Genomic DNA, 25,508 nt, shown 5'->3' on the forward strand with positions numbered 1-25,508 from the left:
CTAACTGTTTCCTTTCAATTAAAAGGTGATTTTTTCCTCCCTTTTCATTCTGCCATATCCTTTGCCTCTAATGAAGTGTTAAACACACCATAATACTCCTCTCTCTGGTGGGTGCGCATTTACATTTACAAGGACAGTTAAAAGAAAATTGCCTTCCTGGGTTCTATCAATTTCAATATGCATGCAGACTATTATACCAATGCCTGAAGCTTTGCCTGAGATAAGAGTGAAGGAGGTATAATGTGATTGAGGACACTCAATTTAAAACTTATACCTGAGACTACAGTAATGATTGAGTGGTAGATTTACAAAGAAAACACTTATGTCTTATCTCCCTGAAAAATGCTTAGAATCGTTTAAAACTGAAACGATTTTGTAACCTTATCTAGTGGCTGATGCTCAGCAGATGGTCTCCCTCCCTCTGGTTCCTTGCATGCATAAATAACGGCTTCTTAAGTCATTTTAATCAGCTTAAAGGTTCAGGTAGTTTTCATTTAGGATCCCGCTCAGTGTGTGTGGACGATGATGCAGCAAATTTATTTCCACTTTGGTTATAGTGTGTGAAGTGATGAATGGGGTTTTCAGAAAGCTGTTACTTTCCAGGGCTTACAGACTACTCCAGCAGCCCATGCCCACCTGGTTTCTGGTGCAGTGGGTCTGGACCCCCCATCCTGTGCCCTCCAGGTACTAAGAGGCCCCTTCCTGGAGCTGCCTCACCCAGCCAGTGTGAACCCTGTACAGGAGGAACCTTCTGCCCAGATCCTCGGGCTACAGGAGAGCCCAATGTGGAGGGGATCCCCTGCAGGCCATCATATCAATGTCCCATGGGTGCGTAATGTTATATTGGATTCTGTATGTGATGGATTTGAATCGTTTATTTTAATAAATGTCTTTCTCCATAAAGACAGAAATAAGGCTCTGCAGTAACAAGTTATTGTCATAATCCAGGTGCAGTCTCAGAGAGACTGTGCAGAGCTGGCTCATACTGTGGACCTCAGACTGCTGAGCCTCAAGTCTGTCCTGAAGGTTATTTTTGTCCTGATGGGTCCCATTCCTACCACACCCCCAACCAAATGTGAGTGCGTGAAAAGGTCCAATATGCTACAACCTGGCATGAAAACACGTGCTTGTACAATCAACATGGAAATTAGGGGCTTTAACTATGAAATAATGGGTTTGGAGTGATTCCACACAGCGTAGGTTAAAGCTTTATCTATAAATAACGTTGTTACTGTGCCCCACAGCTGCCTATTTCCCTACTACTGCCCAGCCAACAGCTCTGATATGAAGTCCTGTGAAGGGGGTTCCATGCCTGTCAACACCAGCGGGCTCAGAGGATCCAAAAGCAGCTGCTGTAGTGTGTGTGATGGGGGCACCTATCGTCCATACCTCTCCCCCGTCCAGCAATGCCTTTCATGTCCACCAGGATACTTTTGCCCCCCAGGTACTTCTCTCACTGCCACAAATCATTCCAAATCTCAGTTTATGTGGACAACATTTGTTATTTCATGCCTAACTCCAAATAAGGAGGGAGTTTATTTTAATTCAACAGGTACAGACCACTACAAGAGCAACCCTTGCCCTCTTGGCTATGTCTGTCCCATGGGATCCACCCAGCCACTGCCGTGCCCCCCTGGCTCCTTCGGTAACCTCACTCATGCTGAGGCAACGCATGACTGTCACCCATGTCCAGCTGGCACCTTCAACCACCTGCCTGCTCAGAAGGCCTGTTTTCCCTGCGGCAGCTCGTCCACCTCACCAGCAGGTTGGATCAGATAACGCAGATCACATTACACGCTATTAGCTGAACAAATAGCATGTTAGCTTTATTGTTTTAAGTGAAGCTATAGTTTCAAGAGAGTTGTCAATCATACTGGCATGCTGTGTCACACCTGTTTCCTCAGGTTCTTCTTCTTGTACCTGCATTGGTAAGAACCGTGCCTTCCAGCACTCAGATGGTTCATGTTTGTGCAGAACTGGTTTTATCTTCTACAATGAATTGGATTTCAAAAGCTCCGGCTCTGACAGTGAATTGGACTGCCAGCCTGAGGTCAGTGGCAGATGTAAAATAAGGAATAATTTTTCTTTCTGCTATCAGTCTTTGAGTCCAAATATATTCACTTCCCTCAATTTTTTTAAATATTTGAATTTGTAATTTATTCCTTTCTAAAGTCTCATGAAAATGCACTCGAAGGTGTGGACTGAAACTCTGCCAGACACACAAGTGTTCCTCTAAGTGTAAAAATGTCTCACCTCTGAAGTCAGATTGTGAATGGAGAGGTGTTTAGCAGGCAGCTCTCAAGTGCCTGATGTGGAAGTTTCCCAGAAGCACATCAACAACCCCTCTGTGTTTACCGCCACAAGCAAACTGCCTCCATGTCACCCAGTTTCCACGATTTAACTTTATACTTTATAAGATTTGGAAATCAATATAACACTGTGAGATGTGGAAAATGCTCTTGTACTAGTTTTCAGTCATGTGTGATGTAATGACCAGCAAGGCCAGCGTGTTTGAAGTCCTTTTAAGATGCCTATGTCTGTGTCTGTGTGTGTGTGTGTGTGTGTGTGTGTGTGTGTGTGTGTGTGTGTGTGTCAGGCGAACAGACGGTGTGCCACAGGACAGGTACGTCTGGCAGCATCCAGAGAGTGTGTGTCACCCTCCCTCCACTCCTGCAATATCACCTGTGGACCACATGGAGGAACTCTGGATGTGGAGATGGGCATGTAAATCTCACTTATATTTTTCAATGATATCACTATTTTAAAAATTACCCTGTAAAAACTATTTAAGCTATAAGCATTGAAGAAACAGCCTGACATGCTGTGTGTCCTCCTGCCTCTTGTCTTATTGTCACCTCCTCATGCCCCAGCTGCCAGTGTGAGCGATATGTGTCTGCTGAGGAGCTTTGCAACACGTCCTGCCTTTCCAGACTGCCTCAGCTCTCTGCCCAGTTCTACCCAGATGGACACCTGCTGCTCAGCCTCAAAGAAAGAGACAGCAAGGTCTGGGCCAGGGTAAGGGAGAGGCGACAGGACCATTGACAAACTGATGATTGGCCCTGCTGATAATGGATTTCTTATTTACCTTATACTTACAAATCAATTACACAAAAAGTGTGCATGTAATAGAGGGGAGGGATTTTCGAAAGCTGCTACCGCCTGATATAAGCACAAAAGTAACATCAGTATTGTCGTGATGCAGCCGAGAGACTTCTCAGACTGTAACTACGTGGATTAGTTCGGGGAAAGCTTGCAGTGGCATTTATCAGGATTTCAGCCAATCTGAGTCGCAGCTGGACACCTAGAAAAACACTGCAGCTGCAGATTTTGTGATATTGCCACATTCGGGCGAAGGGAAATTGAAAAATAACAAACTCCTCTCTCCATGCAAGAAAATGCACTTAGTATTTCTACGAAATAGTTACTTGGTCTCAAAATTTTGCTTGTTTCATCATGGATGGATGTGCATATTTGGTGTGTGTGCACTTGAGTGGGTTTAGTCCTGTTTACAGCAGTATTTTCTTTAGTTTAGGACATTTATCTATACTTAAGCCATTTTGTCTTTAAAATGTGGCTATTATTTTGCCTTAATCTATATGTTTAGCCACAGAAAGCACAATTTAAATCTCTAAAGTAATTAAAAACAGAGATCAATTCACATATTGTATGAGAAGTAACAAAGCCTCTTACTCCAAAGCGTATACCAGATTCAGTAATCATAAAAATAAACTGCATATCCAATTAATGTAGAAACACAGTATTCCATGGTTGTTCTTTACATGTTATTGCTTCTCAAATATGGTGAAGACACTTTATTGCAATGCCCATATGCAAAGGTGTGAGTTTTATGAGAGAAGACATCTCAAAATTAGTTATTGATATCTTGTCATTTTGTTTCTTGAATTAATGTAGCATGCTGTGCTGTAGTGCTGCAGTAGCACTTCTTATTGAGCGTGTTTCCGTTTGCTTCCAGGCTGTGATGAATGTTTTAGGACCAGATATCCACACAATGAGTGTTGGTAAAATCCATTTGGTCCAGTTTGACTCCGGAGGAGTGTTTGGTTGGATTCCCACACAGAGGGAGATCATCAATCAGTTTCTATCAGGTGACTAGACTTACCTTGTCATATTGATTAATTTTATCTGTATTTGTCTCAAGTCTTTAATCAACACATTTGATTTCTGTATGCAGTATCATCTTACAGGAAAAGTGTTGCAAATTTAACTGATTTTACACCAATTTACTGCTACTCAGAACCAGTAGAACTCCTAAATACAAGCCCCAGAAAGAAGAGAGACATAGCAGAAGAGGATGATGCTGCCAACTTAGCTGTCCTTCCTCGTATCCCCAACCCCATCGCCTGTCTGTCCTCTGGTGACATGCTCATTTTCCATCTCACCATCAACCACACTGGTACCACTGATTTAGTTTCCTCCACATTTATCATTTATTGTTTATTAGTTGAAAACACTGTAATCTTGCTCTAACTTTGTTTTCTATCCCTAAGACCGCCGCCTCAGCCACTTCCCAGTATACCAGAAAGACCACCTGTTTAACAGTAACCCAGGATGGGACTTTGGTGCCTTCAGACGTCTGCAGATGCTCATGAAGCAGACAAACTTTAACTCTACAAGGTAATGTTGAGTCCACACTGCAGTTGGAGCCTCAGATTTGAAATGTCGTTTTGTGACCTCCATGTCTGTTCCTCTCCATTCCTCAGGTTTGCCCATGTGTTTTCAGAAACAGGGAAGTATGTGTTTGTTGACAGCGCTGTCCCGGAGTGGAGTATGGTGGTGGTGGTCAGCGAGGAGGGGACAGAGTGTGACCCTCGGGCCTCCGTCTTCCAGCCCATGACCCCGGCACAGTTGGTCAAGTTCGGGATTGTGAAGCAGCACAGGCTCAACCTTCTGCCTGACTGGGGAGTGATAGCAGGTGTGTATCCCTACTGTCTACTCTTGCAGGTGCATGGCTGTAGTGAGTTAACCCTTTTTATTTTATCACAACGCAATGCTAACTGTGTGTAGGGATCCTGAGTCTGCTGCTGGTTGTAGTTGTGGTTGTGACCACCACAGTGCTAGTTCTGCGACCCGGCAAAACAAAACTTGTCTCCCAGTGGAGGACCAAGCCAAAGTGGCGCAGCCTTGGGGAGCCCTTCTGTCCAGTGGATTGTGCTTGCAGTGGAGACAGGTGTGTTGGCTTGACATCAGTACTCATGGTGTGTTTTAGGACACTCATGTCAGGTGTCCTAGTAGCACATACTATATATGACCTTTATGATGTAAAATGACAGAAGACACATAAATGTGTAGCTTTGTTTTTGTGTTTCAGCATAGCTGTCCCAAATCTAGGTGGCTTTCAAGGCAGTAGGGGTGTAGGAGAGGGAGCCGAAGCTGAGGAGCCTGCTGTTTCTAAAGGAGGTAAGCTCCTTGAAACATGATCAAACCCCCTTAAAATTTAGGAACCGTATTAATGTCAGGAAATCATGGTGTTACTGGTGGATGTGGCGCAGTACTGAGTTGTGATTCTCATTTATGCATATTTTTCATATTTTTTCAATGCTCTCTCACAGATTTCTAATTTCATTGCCAACAACTGCTTCCCCCACAATCAAACCATGTATCTTAGGTCAATTACCATGACCAAAGCACTGGCGTAGAGCTGGAATTGGTCCACTGCTCCTCAGAGATGGTTTAAATGCAGGGAACACATTTCACTAAGTTGTACTGAGTACTTGAGTGTGATTGTGTGTGAGAATCTTCTTATTGTTACTGTAATTCCACAATTAAATATAACCAATCGCAACACAAGACGACGGGCTCTGTGGGGCTGTACTGAATCCTAAGCACAGAATGGCTAGAGGTACACAGAGTACACAGTATATGGTATTCTCTGGTTAAAGCTTACTAAAGACAGCCTTGGGTGTCACTAATTAATCCTTTAATTTGTATGTTTTCTGCACCACTTCAGTAACCTGGTCATAAATCAGTCATTGAAAATGTTTCTAGAAAAGTCTCACTAAAGAAGCAAACTTTTTTCGTTTCCTTCTAGTCTGATGTTTGAAATGGCTATGAGGTAGAGTTGACTTTAATGGTCCTCACTTAGTGCTTATTGCATTATTAATGCAGTTTGATAGGGTGTTTAAATGTCCATTGGCCTAGTCATTATGAAACCATCACGCATGACCAGGTAGCAGTTAACAGCCTTTTCCCCATTTGATTGATGATAAAGAAAATAAAGCCTAATATCACAACCTAATGGCTTGTGCTGTTATCTCTAGCTCTCTAGTTAGCCTCTGCAATTTTAATTCAAGTACTTATCATCCATTGCATGCTCCATCACAGACGGTCTAAAAAGCCAGAGACACTCTACTGAATTATTATGGAGCCCAGTTAAGGAAGCTTTTGATTTCAAGGAGCAGCCATTCATCACAAGAGCATCTCCTCCTTAATTCTTAAGGATGGCACGCCGAGGCTTTTCCCCTTGATTTCCGCCCATTTCCAACTATGTAGTATTATTGACATTTACTGCTCCCATTTAGGGAGTGCATCAGGGTGCTGTGATTTGGAGGAGTTCAATGTGAAGACTCTGTACGACAAACTGGAGGATCAGAACCTCCACATAGCCTCACAACTGGCCCGACACCGCAAAGACACACAGGAGTTTTATAGAAACATTTGCCAGCAGGCCGAAACACTCAAGGTGAGCTTTATAATCACGAAGAAAGAATTAGACATTAGATACGTAATATTTAAAACGTGTGGCTCAAGTGCCACAAGAAAATAATGCGAAAATGTATTATTTCTTTCAGAATATTTTCGAGAGCATGGATCATAAAAAACTGAGTCTTCTGAAGGAGCTGCTTGTTCATAATGCAATGAGGGATAAACCGTCTAACAGCAGTGCAGGAGAGAGAGACACAAAAGGTAAAAACAATAACGGGATGCAGTTTGTGATGTCATTCGATAAAGTGATCCTGAAAGATGGGCAGAGAAAGTAACATCCTCTACTGTCTAACTATAACACCAAGATGATTAAAGGAGAAGTTTGTCTTTTTGGAATGTACGCTTACGCATGGAGCTACTGCCAGCAGCTGGTTATCTTAGCTTAGCATAAAGACCCAAACTCATGGTGTGGATTAACCAAATACAGATATAACATGTAAGATGAGCCTTAGAGGTGCTGGTGGGTGGACTGAGCTAAGCTAACTGGCTGCTGTCTCCAGCTTTATTACAAACATCTAGATGTGAAAGTGGTACTGATCTTCTAATCTAAGCAAGCAAGCCAATGTCGGACTAGTCCTTTATCATATTTTGTTGCTCAAGTACTTCCTTTAAATCATCTGTTGTTGCCCTTTGACAGGCTGAAAACTACGTCATACCCTCTATTAAATGTTTTTCTCATCCCCATCACCCCAGCTGAGGCCTCTGTAGCATTACTTGGAGCTGTTCTCAGGTCAGTGGAAGCTCTCTTATGCAGGCTAACCGGAGAAGCTTGGCAGAATCAAGATTTGCCAGGTCCCCTATACTGTACCACTGGTCCTCATGATGCCAGGGACTGTGAGCAGCAAGCTGGATATGCACAACCCGGTGACACCAACATGTGCTATACGCAGGTACCGTAGTGGCTTTTGTCCTGTTTTTGGCATATTTTGGGACAATTAAGCAGAGAATCGTTTCACCTCCTCAGTTTTCATCGCTGAATATGACCAAAGCAGACGCTCTTCCCCATGCGCCAGGTAAGAAACACTTTTAAACCGAGGTTTGCTGCATTTCCAAGAGCATCAGGATGCTATGAGAGATGATTCTGCCTTCCCAAGTTCATCTACAGAGCACGGCTCCTTGTCTCAGTGACCACGACCTGTCCAAGCTGGTCAGCATATCTCCTTTATTCAAGACCCTGCAGGAGATCAAGCAGTCATTGCAGGACCTTACCACAGCTGAGTCAAATCATCATATCCACAATGGTACACAAACATGACAAAAAATCCAATCCAACACCCCAGAAAGACTAAGTGATCTAATAATGAATTCAACAATAAATTCTAGCAAATATGAAGCCTAATATACAGCATTTTCTATCTGTTAGCAGCTGCAGAGCATTCTGTCCAGGAGAACAATGACGGGCAACTTATCCCAACTGCGCTGGATACCCTCTCACCTCAGCACGCTGCCATTTTCCTGTTTGGTTGCCATGTGATGCAGTTGCTTGCAAACTGCCCCCCGTTCCCCTCTGTGCTCCTGCTGCTGGCCAAGTCAATCCCTGTTTCTTCAGCTCCCTCTAATGAGGCTCTGCTGGCACATTGCTCAAGGGACTTTTATTTTGACGCAACCAATCAAATCCTTTATCTGTCAGAGGCAAAGCTTCAACACGTGGGGCATTTCATCGCTACTATTCTGCAATCCATGGCCCACATAGCGTCAGGTAATCAGACAGACAGTAACAGAGAAGAGCCCTGAGACCCAATCCTGTGCCACAGTTTTCCAGCAGTGGTGCAGTACAGTATAACAGCTCTAACAATCATCTTTAAAAGCACAAAGTATTTAATCTTCTTTGGAAACAATATGATATTTGTTTTTCTGTATCTTTTTTTCCAGAATCTAAACCCCAGAGCTTTATGAAAGCTCTCCATGAGGCTATTTCAGCTTTAAGCCTTCAGCTGTTCAACTTTTCTTTTAAATGGAGCGCAGCAGAGGTGTGTAAGTGCTATTCAAACCTCACACATCACACTCATACTGCAGAAGCAGGGCCAGATTTCTTTTTATGCTTTCTTTTTACAGTCCAAATTCGATGCCCCAGAGGGACCGTGCGGTGCATTAGTTGATGAATTTCTCAACATTAGAGTTCCCACTGAAGCGCAGTTCACTGAGCACCTATTAACGAGCAGGTTGGTGAGAAAGATAAAACCTACAGCAGAGCATAGTATCCCCTTTCATCTGAATCATGCACTTAAATAACTTTTCTGCAATCTCCCAATTTTAGACTTGCGAAATACAAATATTTCAAGTTAGAGCAGCTCATCATGGACCTTAAACAGAGTTCAACCTTGGACACAAATGCAGGTAAGACAATTGTCCATTTATAGTAACAAATAGTTAAGTCACACAACATGCTAAATCAATGACGGCATTTGGTCTGACCACAAAACAAAATATTGTAAAACACCATGTATCATAATGAAGGAGTTATTGCCCAAACCTTAAAACTGAAAAACTGTTTCCGCAAAGTAACTGTGCAAATATGGCAACAAGTAACAGACATGCATCAACAAAGAACATATGTGATTGCAAAGCAACAACCATCACCACTTAGCAGCTGGATTGTTGCTAAATTAGATTAGAAAAATATATATATTAATGGCATTCATTGTCAATATACCAAGATAAAATCTCTTGACCCTTGATCAATGGAAAATCTATTAAGGTCTTACTAGCAGTCTTGAGCATTTCCTTCTTTTTGACAATAGGTTTAATACTTTCAAACCATAATTTCAAAGCTATCTTGTGAAACCCATGACATTCCTATATTTCATGACAAAAGTGCGCCCATATAACCTAATGAACTCATTTGATTGTAATGTAAGATTGAAATCAGACTCTTTTCCATTTTTCACCAGTCACAAGCTCTAAACATCATTAACCACTATAGAAAGTCCTGAAGAGAAAATGAGTTGATTTTCACCTCTTTAATCACCTATAGAGCTTTTGTTCCAGAAAAATGGTCCAATATCCCATTAAGCATTGTTCATAACTTTAATGACCACATGCTGCTGAGCGCTGAAGCTATTCTGAAGGCAGTAGGTGGTCGTGCTTCTGCTAAATACACAATAATCATTTATTGGTGGGTGTTACAATTGTTTTTTTTTCCATCCAAAGAGATTTCATTCAGAAATTTACCCCCAAATCAAAAGTCTTGTTTCATGTCTGCAGGTTTACCACCAAAAGGGACACCGATGCAGGTATGAGTTAAAAATCCCAAACTATCCTCATGTAAGAGATCAGTCGCTGGCCCCCCGAGCACCACCCGTGTAACTTTCCGTTTCCTCTGTTACAGATGTCTTGCGTGGAGGACGAAATTGACCGCCTGAGTGAGTCTTTCTTGCAGCTGAGTGTGCAGCTACAGACGAGAGCTCAACTGAGCACACAGCTAAAGGAGAGAAAGAGCAGTGCTGGCAACCATTCTGAGGCAATTAGCTTGCATATTACACATGACATATATAATGACATTATCCAGAGAATGAATCTGCGTGGTAGTTTAATAGTGTTGTGAGGGGATTAGGATTAGCGTTTTATTTCCTGCAAATCTCAATGTGCCGCGATATGTTTGTTTGACTTTCTCGCTACTCATGTTGTGATCATTTGCTCCTCTTCGGCCTTGAGTGAATGAGTATGCATGAGTGCAACGTGTGCCTGCATTTGCATCGTCACTTGAGACTGTGCACATTAATCCGTTTATATCTTTTACCCCCCATCATCTACAATGCATTCTCTGTGATCTATCCTTTTACAGAGGGCAACACCAATGAGCGTGCCAAGCTTGAGTCGTAATGGAACAATCCTGCTGGAACTGAAGAGACGCCATGTATCGCAGCGCCTCAATGAGCTCCAAATCACATTAGGCCAGATCAGACGGTGCCAGCAGCATGACAGCAAGTCAAAAGACGGGACAAGAGGCCGTACTCAAACAGACAGCGGCACCACTCAGCAGAGGGACCATTATTCAGGCGTAGATGGCTGCAGTCCCGCTGATGGCCAGCAGCAGGACGGTATTCCAGCCAGCCAGAGCCACAGCCAGCAAACGGCAGAGAGCACAAATCTCAGTGGCTATAAACTGGAGAGTCATATTTCTGACCGGCAGAGGAGTGACATTGTCCAAAGCAGCAACCCTGACACATTACCAGACAGCCAGATGCTACAGGGTGAAGATCGGCTTGTTAATGTCCCGGGAAGGCAGGAGCTAGACAGTCACATCGCAATAGAAAACACAACTGGACATACAGATATTGACGACTGATCAGAAACCAGATCTGAATGTCAATACATGCTGAGAAATGTGTGGTTTTTATGCGGTCCTCTCACCGTTATATCTCAGTGTCCTTCTTTTTTGTGCCTGTTCGGCCCAGAGTAGCTTGGTTATCGCCGTACAGCATAATATTCTTTCTTGTTTGTCGAGGAATGATCCGAGTGAACTCTGTCTTCATTTGCGCCAGCTTTCGGCTGTGTTCTGTTTATCTGCGGGACAGAAATAATTTCTGGCAACAAGCAGCGGCGTGACACAGCCTGCCATCTTGTCCAAATAGTTTGTCAGTCAGGAGTTAACGCCGGCCTCTAAGACAGGCTCTGTTCATTACCATATTCTAATTAAGACAATAAACTTCAGCTGAACGAACACAAGGTGACTGCTGTGCTTGTGTCGGTTCCTGCTCACAACAACCTCTCCCTTGTGTAGAGGTGATGACCCACATGTCTTCATGAATATTTAATATTAAACTACAATAACTGTCTCCCCCTGTCCCCTGTCTCGCACACATGCAGGTCCTCCCAGGCATTTTCAGCGTAGCAGAGCTTTCTTTGTAGGAACAGCAGGTAAGCCAAGTGAAAGCAAAAGTAGTTGCTAAACTTGAAATCTGCCGCAGAAGAGAAGTCTATGCTGCATGACTGCTGCCTTCTTCTGGTTCGATGGTTTATCTGACGCACAGGGTTCTGGGTCTTATAATAGAAAGTGAGTATTCCTACAGGGGGCTGTGAGCCAAATCAGAAGGTCAGATGGAACGAGTCTTCACTTACTATCAGTGTTAGCTTTGAGCTCTGTGCCAAGTCCCCTCGGGTTGAATCTGGCAGTGCCCTGAAGCTGTGTGTGTGTGCTTGTGTGTATGCGGGGTGTGGTTCGGTGCCTCCCTGAGATTATATGCTTTATCAATTAGACTGGCTGCTATGTGCCACTGATCTCGCCTGTGTATCTGCCTCACAGTCGGACATAGCATCACATAACTCCATGCTGAGCTGCACGGGACCCGCGTGTTTCTGAGTCTTTGTGTGGTGATTTCCGCCGCTGCAACATTATGCTTGCTCTAGTTGTTTAGATCAACACAGGGGTTATTTTTAGGAAGAGTGTCTTAGTGCGATGCTTGTGTGAGTATATGCACATGTATACATATAGACATGCTGAATATATGTACACTGTAATGTCCTGATCCAAACTGATTTCACAGACATTAAGTAGAGTGCAGGATGTACAGATACAGATGGATCAAGAAGGAGAATAGATGATAAATGTTAAGAGGGTTTTCTAGCAAGCTGCACATGAGCTCTACATCACAGTCTCCAACATGCTTCATCCATGGATGTCTGCTGTAATCATGTTATAATCTTGAAATCCTTCCAAATCCCTAGAAATCTGCTTGCTGCAGTGCAACCTCGCAAGGCCCTGCGCAAACACAAATGTAAATAGTACATACATGAGCAAAACACTCTCTGTAACCCAGTTATTTATGCACACAGTCACTTAAATTAATAAATGTAAACTGCTAATTAATGCTGCGTTGGACTGAAAATCATCACACAAAACTCTTGTCTTGTTCTCCTGTGTTTGAGCTGGTGTTGTGTTTGGGATAATTTTTCCTACAAATGCTCAAAACATGCTGTGTTTGCTACATGCATGCGCCATGTTGTTAAAGACCTTAGACCTGAGCGCAGAGCAACACTTGAAGAGTGAAAACACATGATTTATTCACCATTTTTTTTTGTATAAACTAAACCAAACACACTGCATGCTTGTAAGAAGAGAGAAAGATGGGGTTGAGGCTTCCTGTTGTCTTCCTCAGTCTCTAGCTAAGCAGGCCTCCTGTCGTCACCATGGCACTGCATTACTGTTGCTATGGTTTCCTTATCTGCAGGATGTGGTTCAACCAGGCCTGCCATATTTAGTCTGCTTCTCCAGAGTGCCAGCCTACTGCTGATGCTGACAGCAACACAAGAGTGCACTCAGCTGCCTCTTTGCTGTTCTTTTTACATTAAAATCTGCACCAGCAGCTGAGCATTGTGCAAAAAACGTGGATTTACTCTCTCAACACTTTTCAACGTTTTAGAGCTATAACAGAAGATGTCAAAGCAAACTGTTCTTGATGTTTACAAAACCGAAAGTTAAATTTTCCTCTCTTCGCATGTGGTGTATATAAGAAAAAAAAAAGAAAATCTAAAACCCTTGATTCCTCTTCTCATCTGGAGTAATCTCTGTTACTCCGGCTACAATGGCTGCAAGATTAAATACTGTGATGTCAAAGTGAGATTAACTTGGCTCTTTCGGGCCTGAGGATGTCGTGTCACGAGTTCATCTCAAACGGTTTTTCCTTTGTTCTTGGGAGTTGGGAGAAAGCAACATCAAACACCACGGTAATTCAGATTTCCTGCCGGGTGTCCCGGAAACTGTGGGGGGGAAAAAAACATGGAAAAAAGACATTTGAGATGAAAAGAAATCGATTTGTGACACACAGACCAAAACACAGAAACAGCATATCTCCTGGCTAGATTTATACATAATAGGACAATACTGATTGACTTTATCTTCTATCAAATTTAGAAACCGAAAGATCAAAAGCTAATTTTCTTTCCTGTGAACAGATCAAACTAAACTGTAAATATTTTAACATAGATTCAGGGACATATAAGAGGTTTTCTTTGTAAAGAAGCAACCCTTTTTACACAGACAACAATTAATGCAAGTAATAGATTTGTAATAAACATGAGACTGTAAAATCTACATTGATATTCTTATTGGATGGCATATAGGGCAGAAAAAGACAAAAAGCAACAAGTTGTGTGAGACTGTTGACCATTTTACTGCTTTCTCATCACATCTTTCAGCCTTTACAAAAGAGTTAAATCGCTGCAGATTTCAGCGAAATGGAAAAAAAAGGTGATATAATTACACTGTTCAGCAGTCACTTCAGTCCTCTCTGCTGCAGGCTGTGTTGGTGTGATGGACAGAAACAAGGTTTCTACCTCAATCAGTAAATCACGCTCACTGAATTAATTGAAAGATTTCTTCCCTACCCTTCATATTCAGCAATGTGTGCGTCCTTAAAATTACTGGAGGAAGGGGAGTCAAAGGAGAGAAGAGAAGCCAATTGTTGCTGTCATGCAGCTTTGAAGAGTTTTCAGATATTGCAGAAAAGGTCAGGCCCTTCTAAAGCTAAACTCCAGAGGACAGGAGATCATTAGATTAGTGGGCTGTGCCCTGCCCAGCATTTATTGGCTTCATTGCTGCAGGAAAACAAAGATATAGATCAGTCTGGGTATGATTTCACAATACAGATCCAGGCCTGCATACTGTTTCATGCATACATGCAACCTGCATGCTTCTACTGCTTCTACCCCTTACACAACCCTGTCCTCTGAACGGGAGTAATCGACTTAGGACCTGAGAAACAGCAATAATGCAACTACTGATGTGAAACAAATGAAATGTAATAGCTGTGCCAGCAGCTGCTCAACAACATTATATAACGTCTCATTGTTCTTCTCACACGCTAATAAGCCTGATCTGCGTTGGGTTTCTGTGCGCACACACGATGGGATGCCTCGCTTTGTTTGTTAAGCTCCTGCCCTGCAAAGCAAACGCGAACGGACCCGCCTGATGGGTTTTGTTAGGCTTTCCCGACGCTCGCCTTGGCGTGGGAGGGAGTGACTCACGCATGCGTGTCGAAGCCCTCCGCTCTGCCAGCGCTAAGTGACTGCTGGAAAACAAAGGCAGTGAGCCGCGGCTGCGAAATGTCATCAGTCATCCTAAAGCCAGGAAACAGACTTCAATCAATCAACAGTGGTATCCTTTGAGGGGGGAACTCATTGTTTCTGCTGTTGGTGAGAGCCCGCACCTCGCAGCAGCGAGTGACTGAATCGGCTTCTGAGACTCCACAGGTCCTTCCTCTCCGTTTGTCTTCCTCTTCTTGCGCCTTCTGGCCGGATTTGGACTGAAAGACAGCACTTGTGGACGCAGGACTTGCTCATCTCACCGCGCGGAGGGGAAAAATGAAGTTAGTTTTTTGCGGGTAGATGATGAATGGCGAGTCGCAGGGGGGTTAGTGGAAGCCTTGCATTCACAGGTGAGCACGTGAAGGCTCCACAGCCTCCATCCCGCACCTCCGGTTTGAAATCCTGCCGCTTCTCTTTGGATCTGCCGTCCTGAGGCGGGGAAGTCACCTGCCGACGAGAGGCGCTGTCCGCGGTGCTGAAGTCTTCTCGGCAACTTCTGGCTCGCTCCAAAAAGCAACAGTTAGCGGGACACTGTCCACCAGCAGCTCCAGAAAGAGCTTAATATGGTAACGCAAACCAGAGTTCATCTGCAAACTTTGGTACTTTTGTTTTTTGCCGGTAAGTATAGCTGTGCAAGATGTTCAAATGTCTCGTTAGGCTGTGAATGCCGCTTGTCGTACTCCGTATAGATGCATAGATGAGTAATCAGGGGCCTTGTTAACTGGGTTGTGAACCTTCCAGCTGGCTGTGAACTCAAAACCCAGTTTCAGAGCTGCGCATCAGCTCACTGACTGTCAGCACTTAAACGAAATATTCCAGCCATGGAACAGAGGTTAAGCTCTTTCCCCTCGTCCCTTTCTCTAGTTTCCTCTTCACCTCCCTCCATGCGTTTGTGTGAGCAGAAAAAAAGAGATAGAATCAATGTTGTCACTGTCTGCCCAGGGGGGGCTTTGGGTTATATAAGAGCACTGGACCCAACACAGCACAACAGTCACACAAAGACATCCATGTGGTGAGATTTCTGCCACACTTTGCAAGAAATCCCACCTTTGTGCTTACAATCCCACCAATTCTTCGTCTCCATGTTGTCATCCACTTCCTGTTCTATCTCTGCTAATGCATCTATTCATCACTCCCTCGTTTCTCTTCTTCCTGCTTGCCCACACTGTGTTGCTGTCCTCCTCCCACACCATCCACAGTTCCTCTGTGCAGCACCCCCCCCCCCTCTGCCAGCTAATACTAATGGGCAGAGGCCATCATTAGCGCTTGCTGGCCAGGACGATCTTGGATTCGCTATTGGTATTGTGACTCAAGTCTCTCCGGCGCTCACAGAGCTGAATAATTCGATTTGTGCTTTTTTAACGCTCACTGGGTCCTGCGTCTGGCTCAGCCTTGGATGTAATGCGAGCGCAGAATGCAAGAGCTGATGACCTCAATAATGAGCCATGAGTTTATTAGCACAGATAAAAACTTTGTATTCTCACAGTCACTGAATAAAGGCAGAAAATGTCACTGACTGTGGGAGTTTGTTATACACTAAAAGAAGAAGAAGAAAAAAACAGATGTTATCCTCCTGCAGACTTGCACATGATGAATTATAGCTACGTCTTCAAGCACTTCTTTGAAATGCTCTTGAATTTGTTCTGAGTGTTTGGCTCAGTGACAAGTAGTGAAGGGCCCGCTCATTTTCAGTATGCAGAGACTGACAGCTAAACCCGAAAGTTAAAGTTTCCCTCTAAACATATTTCAAGACCTCTATAAATGGTTCTGCTTGAATAATCATTTTGTCCGCTTTTTCCACAAAAAAGAAACAATTATAAGAAAGTACAGCCTCCTTGTGTCAAACTCTGCACAGTGAAGCGCTAACATCCAAGTAGAGAAACGATAAGCAACACGAGTCAGGCTAGCCGCTGAGCTGACCGCGTGTCACGTTTCCTCGCCCCTCCAGTCCACCTGAGCCAGCCGGTATGTGTGGATGTCCCATCGGCGACAGAGGCAGTCCTGGGCAAATCCATGAAGTTGACCTGCATCGCCTGCATGAGGAGGGAGGAGATCAAAGCGAAGACGCGAGTGGATTGGTACTACATGCCAACAAAAGAAGAAAACACACCACCCAACAAAACCCATGTAGGTTGTGGCTGCAGTATTGTATATTGTTCATACTACTGTAGATATTTTATAAACATCTAATCGCCTTTGCTGTCTCTCAGATATACATGTATGAGGATGACAATCCGGTTGAACTGGATGGACCGTTTAAGGGCCGTCTGGCCTGGAACGGGAGCCAGGACTTGCAGGACGTCTCCATTCAAATCATCAACGTCACCTATGACGACAGCGGTGTCTACGAGTGCCATGTACTCCGCAAGTTTGAGTTTGACTTCTTCACTCCCTCGGTCTCCATCGCCAAGGACATCAAGTTGAAGGTGATTGAGAAAGGTACGGGCAGCAGTTTCCCACGTTCTTCCATATTATTATTCCGCCCTGTTCTGAGCTCGGGTTTAGCCAAAGGCTTGGTTGCCATATACAGCTCAGCATTAAGTCCAGCTGTGGTTCTGTGCTGAGTGAGTGAATGTATGAATCAGTTTAGGTTATTCCAGAGCCAGCAGGAGGTTAATGAGACCTCAGACTTGACTTTGCCGTGCATTTCAGGCAGTAACGTGCCTCTGCAAGGCTACCAAAAATAGACATCAGTTCCAAATGATCTACAACTCAAATCTGACATTCATGCTGTTGTTTTGAAAGCCCCAGTCCATGTAAAATACTGCATCATGTTTTGCTTGTATTTGTTTCTTTTTTCAAATTTGGAAAATTAACAAGGCAAGTAATGCTTTTAAAGCCCTGAAGCAAATGTATGGATAATTTATATTTGGCCTTGATATAAATATAAGCTTTTATAAAGCCAGTAGCGGCCTAACAGCGCTCAATGGGAGTGATTGTACTAAAAAATATGTCAGTTATCTTCCCAGCATTAGTCTGCGTACAATATCTTTATCCTGCACACTTTGCAATATCAGCAGAATTGATTTATGTTAACCGATCTTCTCGCAGCGTTGCTGTGTGAAGCATAAATAAAGCAGAATGTGATCATTTGCTCATCCTTTGTGACATATACTCAAATGAAAACAGTACAAAGACAATATATTTAATGTTTCAATTCATCAGCTACATTGATTTTTGTAAATATCTGCTTATTCTGAAGTTGATGCAGCAACACGTTGCAAACAAGTTGAACTACATGGGCTCTGGAACACTTTGTAAAGCCGTTGTGAGTAAACAAAGTTAGTTTGCAAATGACTGCATTCTGGTTTTCTTTACATTGTACACAGCATCCCAACTTTTTTGGCATCAGGGTTTGTACATATGGTGATGATGCTGCTGATGATACAGCTGCACACAGTACATGCTGGAGAGATTCAGCTCAGGCCTGTTGATTTACAATCCCTCCTGGCAGAAACACGAGTCTGTGCCGTGTTGACTTCTGTGTATTGAGTGTCCTCTTTGTGCTGTACATGCCCCTCCTTCGATGTGTTTATTGCATTTTTTATTCTTTCCGACGCTTTGTTTTCGCTAAGTGATGCATCAGTGTGAGGGCAGTCTGCCACTAACAACACTACTTTCCTTCTCTCCCCTTTGCTGTGACTGTATTGATGAGGAATAATTGTCTGTTATGTTTTGTCTGCCTTTGTTGTTCATCAAAGCTTTCTTCTGTTGTCAGTGAAGGGGTTAATTCAAACCAACCACTTTGCTATCTAATATAAGGGGTAATGTATTCTGCTTCCCGAATGCTTGGCTTGCTGGATGTGTCATGTTCCACCTTGATCGAATATACAATACAACATGTATATTTGGAACTACTTATTTAATTTCTTTAACTGCTTGCACGTAGTATATAGTTCACTATCAGAGGCATATAAAGATAGGCTAGTTGTATCCCAGGGCGCAAACTGGATCGTGATTAACCTCCGATGTGCAACTTTCCAAAATATACTACAGTTTGATCCCGTATACATATTTAAAAGCCTCTCCTCCACATCCCATACAACTGTTGTATCAAATTTCACAAAGCCGTCAGTCAGTGTACTGTACATTACAGCTTGGGACTCATGTTACGGTAATGATGTCCATAGCAGCAGAATGGATTAGCTCACGGCAAACATATCTGTGCTTTCCCATCTAAGGGATTATATTACCCTAACAGCCTCTATTTGCAGAGGCTGCAGAATCAAATCAGTGAAAGCTGTCAACTGTCTGGTCAGTGGGCTTTCTGGAATTTGGTACACGGCCACCGGCGCAGTGGTTCACAGTGGCTCGCAATGATCCTGCAGTGAAAGGTATTAAAGGAGAGGTTCGCATTTTTTCAAGTCTGTCCCGAGGCAGCAGTCAGGTGCCCATATGTACACTGAAACAGTGTCTGCTGGCTGCTGGCCATTAAAAGATTGTGATGGAGAAATTCCACAGTCCTCTCTCTGTGCAAAAAAAATTCAGTGTGCATCCGAAGTTAAAATGAAGCTTCAGCAGGCTGAATTAGAAAAATATCTATAAAATGTTAAAATTTAATTAACATTATCTTCAGTGTGAAATTCACACTTTTCTGTTGCTTTTCATACTCCACAGCTCAGCGAGGAAAATATATTCTGTGGAAACACAAAGAAGGAATTATGTACTAGAATGAGAATGACTTTGAATGATACCCACATTATTTATGAACATCAGATGAAGACAGTTTCATTGTTCATACCGGCATATAAGTACTGTAAGGCAGACTTCCAAAAATGTGAGCCTATCACCTTAAATGAAATGCACTGATCTCATTTAATGAATTGACTGTAATTTTATTAGTCTTATATTAGTATACATAAGACTAAAATATCAGGTAATTGTATATTTAAACTTAAGATCTGTCATGCCCTGAGACCCACTGCGACTTTGCATATTCATCTTATATCATATTTAAAGGTACCCTGTGGAGCTTTTGACCACTAGTAGCACTGTGGAGCAATGTTTTTATGTGCACACCCTCGTGAACAAATCTTTTCCACTGTCGGACAACTGTGCAGCAGTGAAGAAGAAGACTGCTCACAAGCTAACATGGATGTAAACAATGCACAATTTAAAATACTTTAATTGGTTCTGCACATGTTTATGAGGGAGGAAATTGTTTGTTAGACCTTATGGAGTCACACAGTGTGTTCTGGCAAGAAACTCTGACTGTAAACGTTAACTTTTCTTCATTTGCAAGAAAACTCCACAGGGCACCTTCAACTCCCTGGGCTCTATTATCATTGTACTGCAGGAATGGTCATAATGTTCTGTATGCAACATGGTTTGTGCATCATTTGTGCATCGAGTGTATCTCCAAAATGGATGCACACAAGAAAACATGACTTTGCTTGGATTAAAGATAAGCAGCATACTAATAGCTATTGTACATATTGAGCTGGACTGGTCATTCAGTGAAATTGAGGTGAACTGTGGAAGTATACCACAGAAATATTGCCTCCTCTATTATAACTGACAGTTGATTGTGGGTCAGCAGTGTTGCACATACATGAACAAGCTTAGCATACTTCCTTAAACCTGTGAATAAGTAAGTCTCCCCTGCACACACACACACACACACACACAAAAACATTCAGAGGTAGGATGCGTATGAATAAAACATGTTCCTTGCTGTTGTTTGTGCTCCACAGCCAGAAAAGACTCTACAGCGATCTACTCCGAGATCATGATGTATGTGCTGCTGGTTTTCTTGACCTTCTGGCTGCTGGTGGAGATGGTCTACTGCTACAGGAAGATCTCCAAGTCTGATGAGCAGACGCAGGACACGGCGTGAGTCTCACACAAGCGTACAGCTGCACGGGCGGACACAAACACAGGGAAAACTGAAAGCAAACCGATTGTCAACATGGCCGGATCCATGGGTGCACTGACTCTCTCTTTCGGTGACTTACAACATAGCAAGGCAGTGTGTGCCAAACAGCCTTACCTGTGTGTCCCTGATTTCATGCTTTGCATAACAGTAAATTAATCTCAGACACACGCGGAGCAGAGAAATTTAGGAGGCAATCAAGAGAGAGCAGGACAGAGAGGAAGGGAAAGAGTCAGACAGACAGACCGAAAGGTAATTGAGTCTAAACTGCATCACTTTTTAACCCTCCTGCAACAGTAATCTGTCTTCTCACTTAGACTGCCTGACAGGCCTGAATGATTCAAAGCACTGCTGACTGCTCTTTTTTTTCTTAACAACCTTTTTACATCCGCGGTGGATTTGCAGCTCCATCAGAAAGCCACTTTTTGCGTCACCTTGTCAGCACTGCCAAAGACCCGAGTGCACCTGTATAGTCAGCTCCCAGGGGATTGTCATGGTGTTGACGAGGCCAGCTGATCCACGGTGACAACTTTTGAACAGGCAATTTATGCTCTGAACGGAACAATCACAGATAAGCACAGCGCTGGGGGTTTGCAGACAGTTAGGCCTGATTCCTAATCCTGCAGTCATCCTGCGGTGAAGCACTGAGCTAAAGTACTGCCCTATGTATTTCTAACACTCTAACACATGTTTTCAGAACAGTAACGATTAATGAACACAACAAAACATAATCGAAAAACCTTGAAATATACTGAAATATAAGATAATATAATAGTGAAGTGTTTCTATTAACCATGTTATGAACCAGGGGAACAAAAGGTAACACTTGATGTCAATATAAATACATAAAATTTTGCATTAAGTCTGCCTGTTTACTTTGGGTTTGCTAGCAACTAATTGGAATTATTTAATCAAAAGTGTACTAATTTAACACTATCTATGTTGGAGAGCTGTAAAACAATGCACTACTGAACAAAGTGGCAAAAACAAAATGTGCAATATAAATACAAGCCAATACAACTGTAACACAAAATGTGGCCTTAAAATCAATCAATATAATCATCAATTATAACAATGCTAGTTGCAGCCCTAATTAATGCCTGAATCAACTCAAACTGAACAACATGAGATAATTCATACGCTGTTTATGATAAAATTTCACATTAACCTAGGATAAAGTGAAGGCATTTTATATTCAAAAGGTCAAAGGTCAGCTTCACCAGTTTTTCATGACCTACTATTACTCTGGCAGCTCTTTGGTTCTGCTGATATTGAGCATTAGGTGATTGTTGTTGCAGCATGTGATGAAGCATGTTAATAAGTTCCTTCAAGGTCTTCACTACATGTGTTATATGAGTCATAACAGACATGCACGTAAACTGCAAAGCGACTGTTTGGCGAAGGAACACAACTGCGAGGTGGTACTTCCTGTTTTGTTTCCCCTCTGCGTTTAGGTAAGGCTTATTGATCCGTGAATGGATCGGGAGTGCACATTAAGTTAAGCATCAAGTAATCGAATGTGTATAACTCTGTAAACTTCATCAGTGCCTGCAGCTGAAAGAGTTAATGGGTTGTGGCCACCTCGCAGCCATTATTGACCTGTACATCGCACAGCGAGAGGCTACACCCACTCAAAGAGGCTGTTCTGTGGTCGTCTTGTTAGGCTTAATGGATACGTAGCGTGGCGAGAACATTTTGAGTTGACATTTTGTGATGCATTAGCGGCTCAGATTGTATGAGTCATGTTACTGAGGGACAAGATGGAACAAAATGGGGCTGTCTTTAAAATCTGCTGATGGAGCCACAAAGCTCTTTGACTATTGTTTACTATTTATCGCTATTTGCTCCGTCTACATAGTTTCTGTGCAGCTCTATTGAATTTGGTGCATGTTTAGTGCATCTGTTTTTAACAATTTGCAGTTAAACACTCTATATGGGTGTTATGTCTTCCTGATGTGCAGCCCATACACATAACCCCCCACCGCTCACATCACAGTGATGGTTTTGGTATTTAAAATCCATTCCCTCTGGGCATCTACGTTGTTGTGGCATGAATTGGAGACATGAACGCACAAAAGCCTCACAGTCCCAAAATGAAGGAAGCTCAGTTATGTTCCACTGCAGTGAGTCAGTGCAAACCCTAACCAGCAGTCGTCTGTGGTGTTTGGTGGCAGAGAGGGCCTGACCACCACCTCTCAGACATTCCCTCTGCTTTCTCTACCAATCTGCCTGCAGGACAAACTACCTAGCCGTTCCCTCTGGGCAGAAAGCCGCTCCAGCTGCTCCTGTTACCGAATAAAAGATGTTTTTCAGTGACACGGTATTTTACATGTGACTCTCTCGACCTGATCCAGATCAGTGAAATCACCCCGCTCTCTTTCCAACTCATTGTTTGTGCCTTTATTGGAGTCCTGTCGCTTCAACACCACCTGTGTCTCGTCTTGCTCGCTCCCTTCAAAAGGACTTTCTTTTCAAATCATAAATCCTCCATTTGTACTCTCCATTCAATCGATTGATCAATACTAGAATACACTGTATTTGATGTAGGATAATTTGCCTTAAATTAAGTTCAGATATAAAGTGCATACTGTCTCATTTGTGAAAACTGGCATAATGTGAAGTTTTTCATTCAGCAGTTCTGTGTGAGCATGGCACTTTCAGATATATGCAATTCAAACACAGTCTCCTATGGAACTGATCTGCATATCGAGGAGGCAAAGTATGTCATTTGCATGTATATGCAGTAGGGCTTCTGAGTTAGAACAGTTTTTTTTTATGTGAATCAGATGTTGAATTTCTATCTTGTTTAAAGTTGTAGATGTGACACTGGTTATTTAGCATGTAAGTCATTCCATGTTGAATAAGAGGGAATATGTTCTCTGTCCTCTTTAGGTATTAACCAATCACGATGGGACTTTATGGCCAGGTGACGGACTGAAGCATAGATTCTACAACCTTTATCTATGCCACTATGAAGGCATCATTACTCCTGGGCAGCCATGGGAATCCTGTCGACCGAGCTCCCCTGTGTAACGACTGTGTCCTGTGAGGAGACTGTCCAAGCGCCCCGTTTCTCTCCCCCTGTTCCTCCCGTGTTCTATTAAACCTTTGTCCCGAGCATCTGAAATCAAGTGCTTTCACTAATACGCCAGGTTAACAACAACGTAAGTGTCCCGCACCTTTTATCAGATAAGTACCAGCCGTGCTTCATTTCGACGTGCCACTGCGTAGACTTACTAAATATCTTCGAGTAGTTAGTGCTGCCTCTGTGATTTATAACCTATAAACAGAAAAGATCCAAGGAAAGACCCTGTCCCACTGCTCTCAAGGCTGTTATATACAACTTATACACTGACTCTGTAGTACTTGTTTAGTTCATTTTGTTTTATTACATTTTATAGACCGTGTTGAGATTTTGAGTCGCAGTTTCATTTGTATGGGCAAATATCTTTTTTGACGTCTTTTTAAGGAAAATGGATTGCATAGCTTTTATACTGTATGGTTGTGCATCAGTGAAACAACAACGTACAAAAACAGATTATGTCGTATCAGGTCACTTTATTTCATCTACAATACATCTAGACTCTATACTACTCTCCCCTGTATAAATCTTTAATCCATGTTCAGCTCTGAGGTCAAAGTACATTCAGTGGGTTAAATCCTGCTGAATAGAGTTACTCTACAATTTATCCTTAAGCTTTGGCTGTTGCTGATGTTCTACAGTAGCATTGCTGTTGAGAATAAATGTGTGCCTATTTCTATTGCACAACACTGTAGAAATGTATTGTGACTCAATCATACCAAGCTGTTCTTTGTCTACTGCAGATATATTTCCTGGGTGAGTGAGCTGCTTTTGATCTAGTAAATACAATGCATTCCACAATCTGTGTTGAAGTTCTTCTGTTTATTGAATTTTTTCCCACTGAAATTGTACAATGAGCCCAATTTAAGACTCTTAACTGGGTGTTGAGAGGAAAATGTGATATTGACTCCCAGCAGCTTCTGTCTGATGCTCTCCTTATTATCTGTGGCCATGTTGTAAGGCAAAAAAAAAAAGTGTGCTTTAAATGAACCACAGTAAACACCTCTTGTATTTCCAGCTCTCATTAACACTGCTGAAAAGCAGCTAACAAAAAGGACTTTCGATTTGTTTGTACTTGAAGTGGACTCTGTGTATTTTAATTGCCAGTCTTACAGAGCTGAGATGCAGTGCTGTGCAGCGGAGAGTTCTATCAGCAGGGGCAGAGCTGGTCCAGATAAAGGCCAGAAGGGTCGTGAAACACAAAGAAAGACAACAGAGGGAGAAGGTACTGGAGGAGAGGAAGGGGAAAAAGACTGGCAGTTAGAGAGAGATGTGATGTAAATTGCTCTTCTAGCTAGCCGTGACCCACAGCAGTGACAGATATAGCAGGCAGCTGTTGTTATAGCAACCCAGGCCTGCCTGTAGCAAGGCAGATTGCCTGGCAAAGATATTACTCTGTGATAGCTGAGACACATTCATTTAAGCTCAGCCATAAAAAAAAAATGTAGAGCGGTTTATTACTTAGTATGCACAAAATATGAGGACCAGCCACCCAGCATGTTTTGCTTCGGGATCACTGGAAGAGGCTTGATGGACTCTCCCGGAACAGGACAAATGCCTCTGCAGACCCATCAAGGTCAGGTATATAGTCTGAATGGCAAGTAGGTAATGCAACAAGCACACCTTTTATCCTTCCATCAAGTTCCCAAAGATTGGTTATTGATTGTGCGACACATCCCATAAACTCTCCAACAATATGGCATTATGGCTTTGAGATCTACTCTGAAGTGAATTCTGTGACCCTCCCCCCCTCTCTCTCTTTCTCTCTCTCTTTCTCTCTCTGTCTCTCCCCCTGCCTCTCAGTGT

General features: G+C 42.9%; 2 protein-coding genes across 4 annotated transcripts in view; both read left to right on the forward strand.

The window, feature by feature from the left end:
- LOC121609197 (SCO-spondin) overlaps window positions 1-11,492 on the forward strand; it is a 55,512-nt gene extending 44,020 nt beyond the window's left edge. The window contains exons 78-102 of the mRNA XM_041940771.1: window positions 604-828; window positions 949-1,075; window positions 1,245-1,444; window positions 1,553-1,765; window positions 1,905-2,050; window positions 2,597-2,724; window positions 2,871-3,015; window positions 3,974-4,106; window positions 4,256-4,414; window positions 4,509-4,635; window positions 4,722-4,933; window positions 5,026-5,188; window positions 5,330-5,418; window positions 6,540-6,700; window positions 6,810-6,924; window positions 7,417-7,613; window positions 7,688-7,736; window positions 7,818-7,964; window positions 8,090-8,422; window positions 8,596-8,693; window positions 8,779-8,885; window positions 8,981-9,060; window positions 9,928-9,956; window positions 10,052-10,183; window positions 10,508-11,492. Coding sequence (XP_041796705.1) covers window positions 604-828; window positions 949-1,075; window positions 1,245-1,444; window positions 1,553-1,765; window positions 1,905-2,050; window positions 2,597-2,724; window positions 2,871-3,015; window positions 3,974-4,106; window positions 4,256-4,414; window positions 4,509-4,635; window positions 4,722-4,933; window positions 5,026-5,188; window positions 5,330-5,418; window positions 6,540-6,700; window positions 6,810-6,924; window positions 7,417-7,613; window positions 7,688-7,736; window positions 7,818-7,964; window positions 8,090-8,422; window positions 8,596-8,693; window positions 8,779-8,885; window positions 8,981-9,060; window positions 9,928-9,956; window positions 10,052-10,183; window positions 10,508-11,011 — 4,019 coding nt within the window. The 3' untranslated portion in view covers window positions 11,012-11,492. The remainder of the gene's footprint in view (window positions 1-603; window positions 829-948; window positions 1,076-1,244; window positions 1,445-1,552; window positions 1,766-1,904; window positions 2,051-2,596; window positions 2,725-2,870; window positions 3,016-3,973; window positions 4,107-4,255; window positions 4,415-4,508; window positions 4,636-4,721; window positions 4,934-5,025; window positions 5,189-5,329; window positions 5,419-6,539; window positions 6,701-6,809; window positions 6,925-7,416; window positions 7,614-7,687; window positions 7,737-7,817; window positions 7,965-8,089; window positions 8,423-8,595; window positions 8,694-8,778; window positions 8,886-8,980; window positions 9,061-9,927; window positions 9,957-10,051; window positions 10,184-10,507) is intronic.
- A 140-nt stretch (window positions 11,493-11,632) lies between these two features.
- Window positions 11,633-24,465, forward strand: scn3b (sodium channel, voltage-gated, type III, beta). Of its 3 annotated transcripts, none has more exons than XM_041941183.1 (6): window positions 11,633-11,719; window positions 16,697-16,875; window positions 16,959-17,187; window positions 20,442-20,580; window positions 22,856-22,940; window positions 23,513-24,465. In XM_041941183.1, the coding sequence occupies exons 1-5, from the start codon at window positions 11,677-11,679 to the stop codon at window positions 22,917-22,919; spliced, it is 654 nt and encodes a 217-aa protein (XP_041797117.1). In that variant the 5' UTR covers window positions 11,633-11,676; the 3' UTR covers window positions 22,920-22,940; window positions 23,513-24,465. The 3 variants fall into 3 exon arrangements, with proteins under 3 accessions (XP_041797117.1, XP_041797115.1, XP_041797118.1); XM_041941181.1 differs by lacking the exon at window positions 11,633-11,719 and adding an exon at window positions 14,777-15,366; XM_041941184.1 differs by lacking the exons at window positions 11,633-11,719; window positions 22,856-22,940 and adding an exon at window positions 14,777-15,366.
- The last annotated feature ends 1,043 nt before the right edge of the window (window positions 24,466-25,508 follow it).

This window comes from Chelmon rostratus, chromosome 7, assembly GCF_017976325.1.
Source record: "Chelmon rostratus isolate fCheRos1 chromosome 7, fCheRos1.pri, whole genome shotgun sequence".
Lineage (NCBI taxonomy): Eukaryota > Metazoa > Chordata > Actinopteri > Chaetodontiformes > Chaetodontidae > Chelmon > Chelmon rostratus.

Coding starts and splice junctions, on each gene's coding strand:
- scn3b (XM_041941181.1), top strand. CDS start 15,312: ATGGTAACGCAAACCAGAGTTCATCTGCAAACTTTGGTACTTTTGTTT. Junction 15,367..16,696: donor GGTACTTTTGTTTTTTGCCG/GTAAGTATAGCT, acceptor TCGCCCCTCCAG/TCCACCTGAGCCAGCCGGTA. Junction 16,876..16,958: donor CACCACCCAACAAAACCCAT/GTAGGTTGTGGC, acceptor GCTGTCTCTCAG/ATATACATGTATGAGGATGA.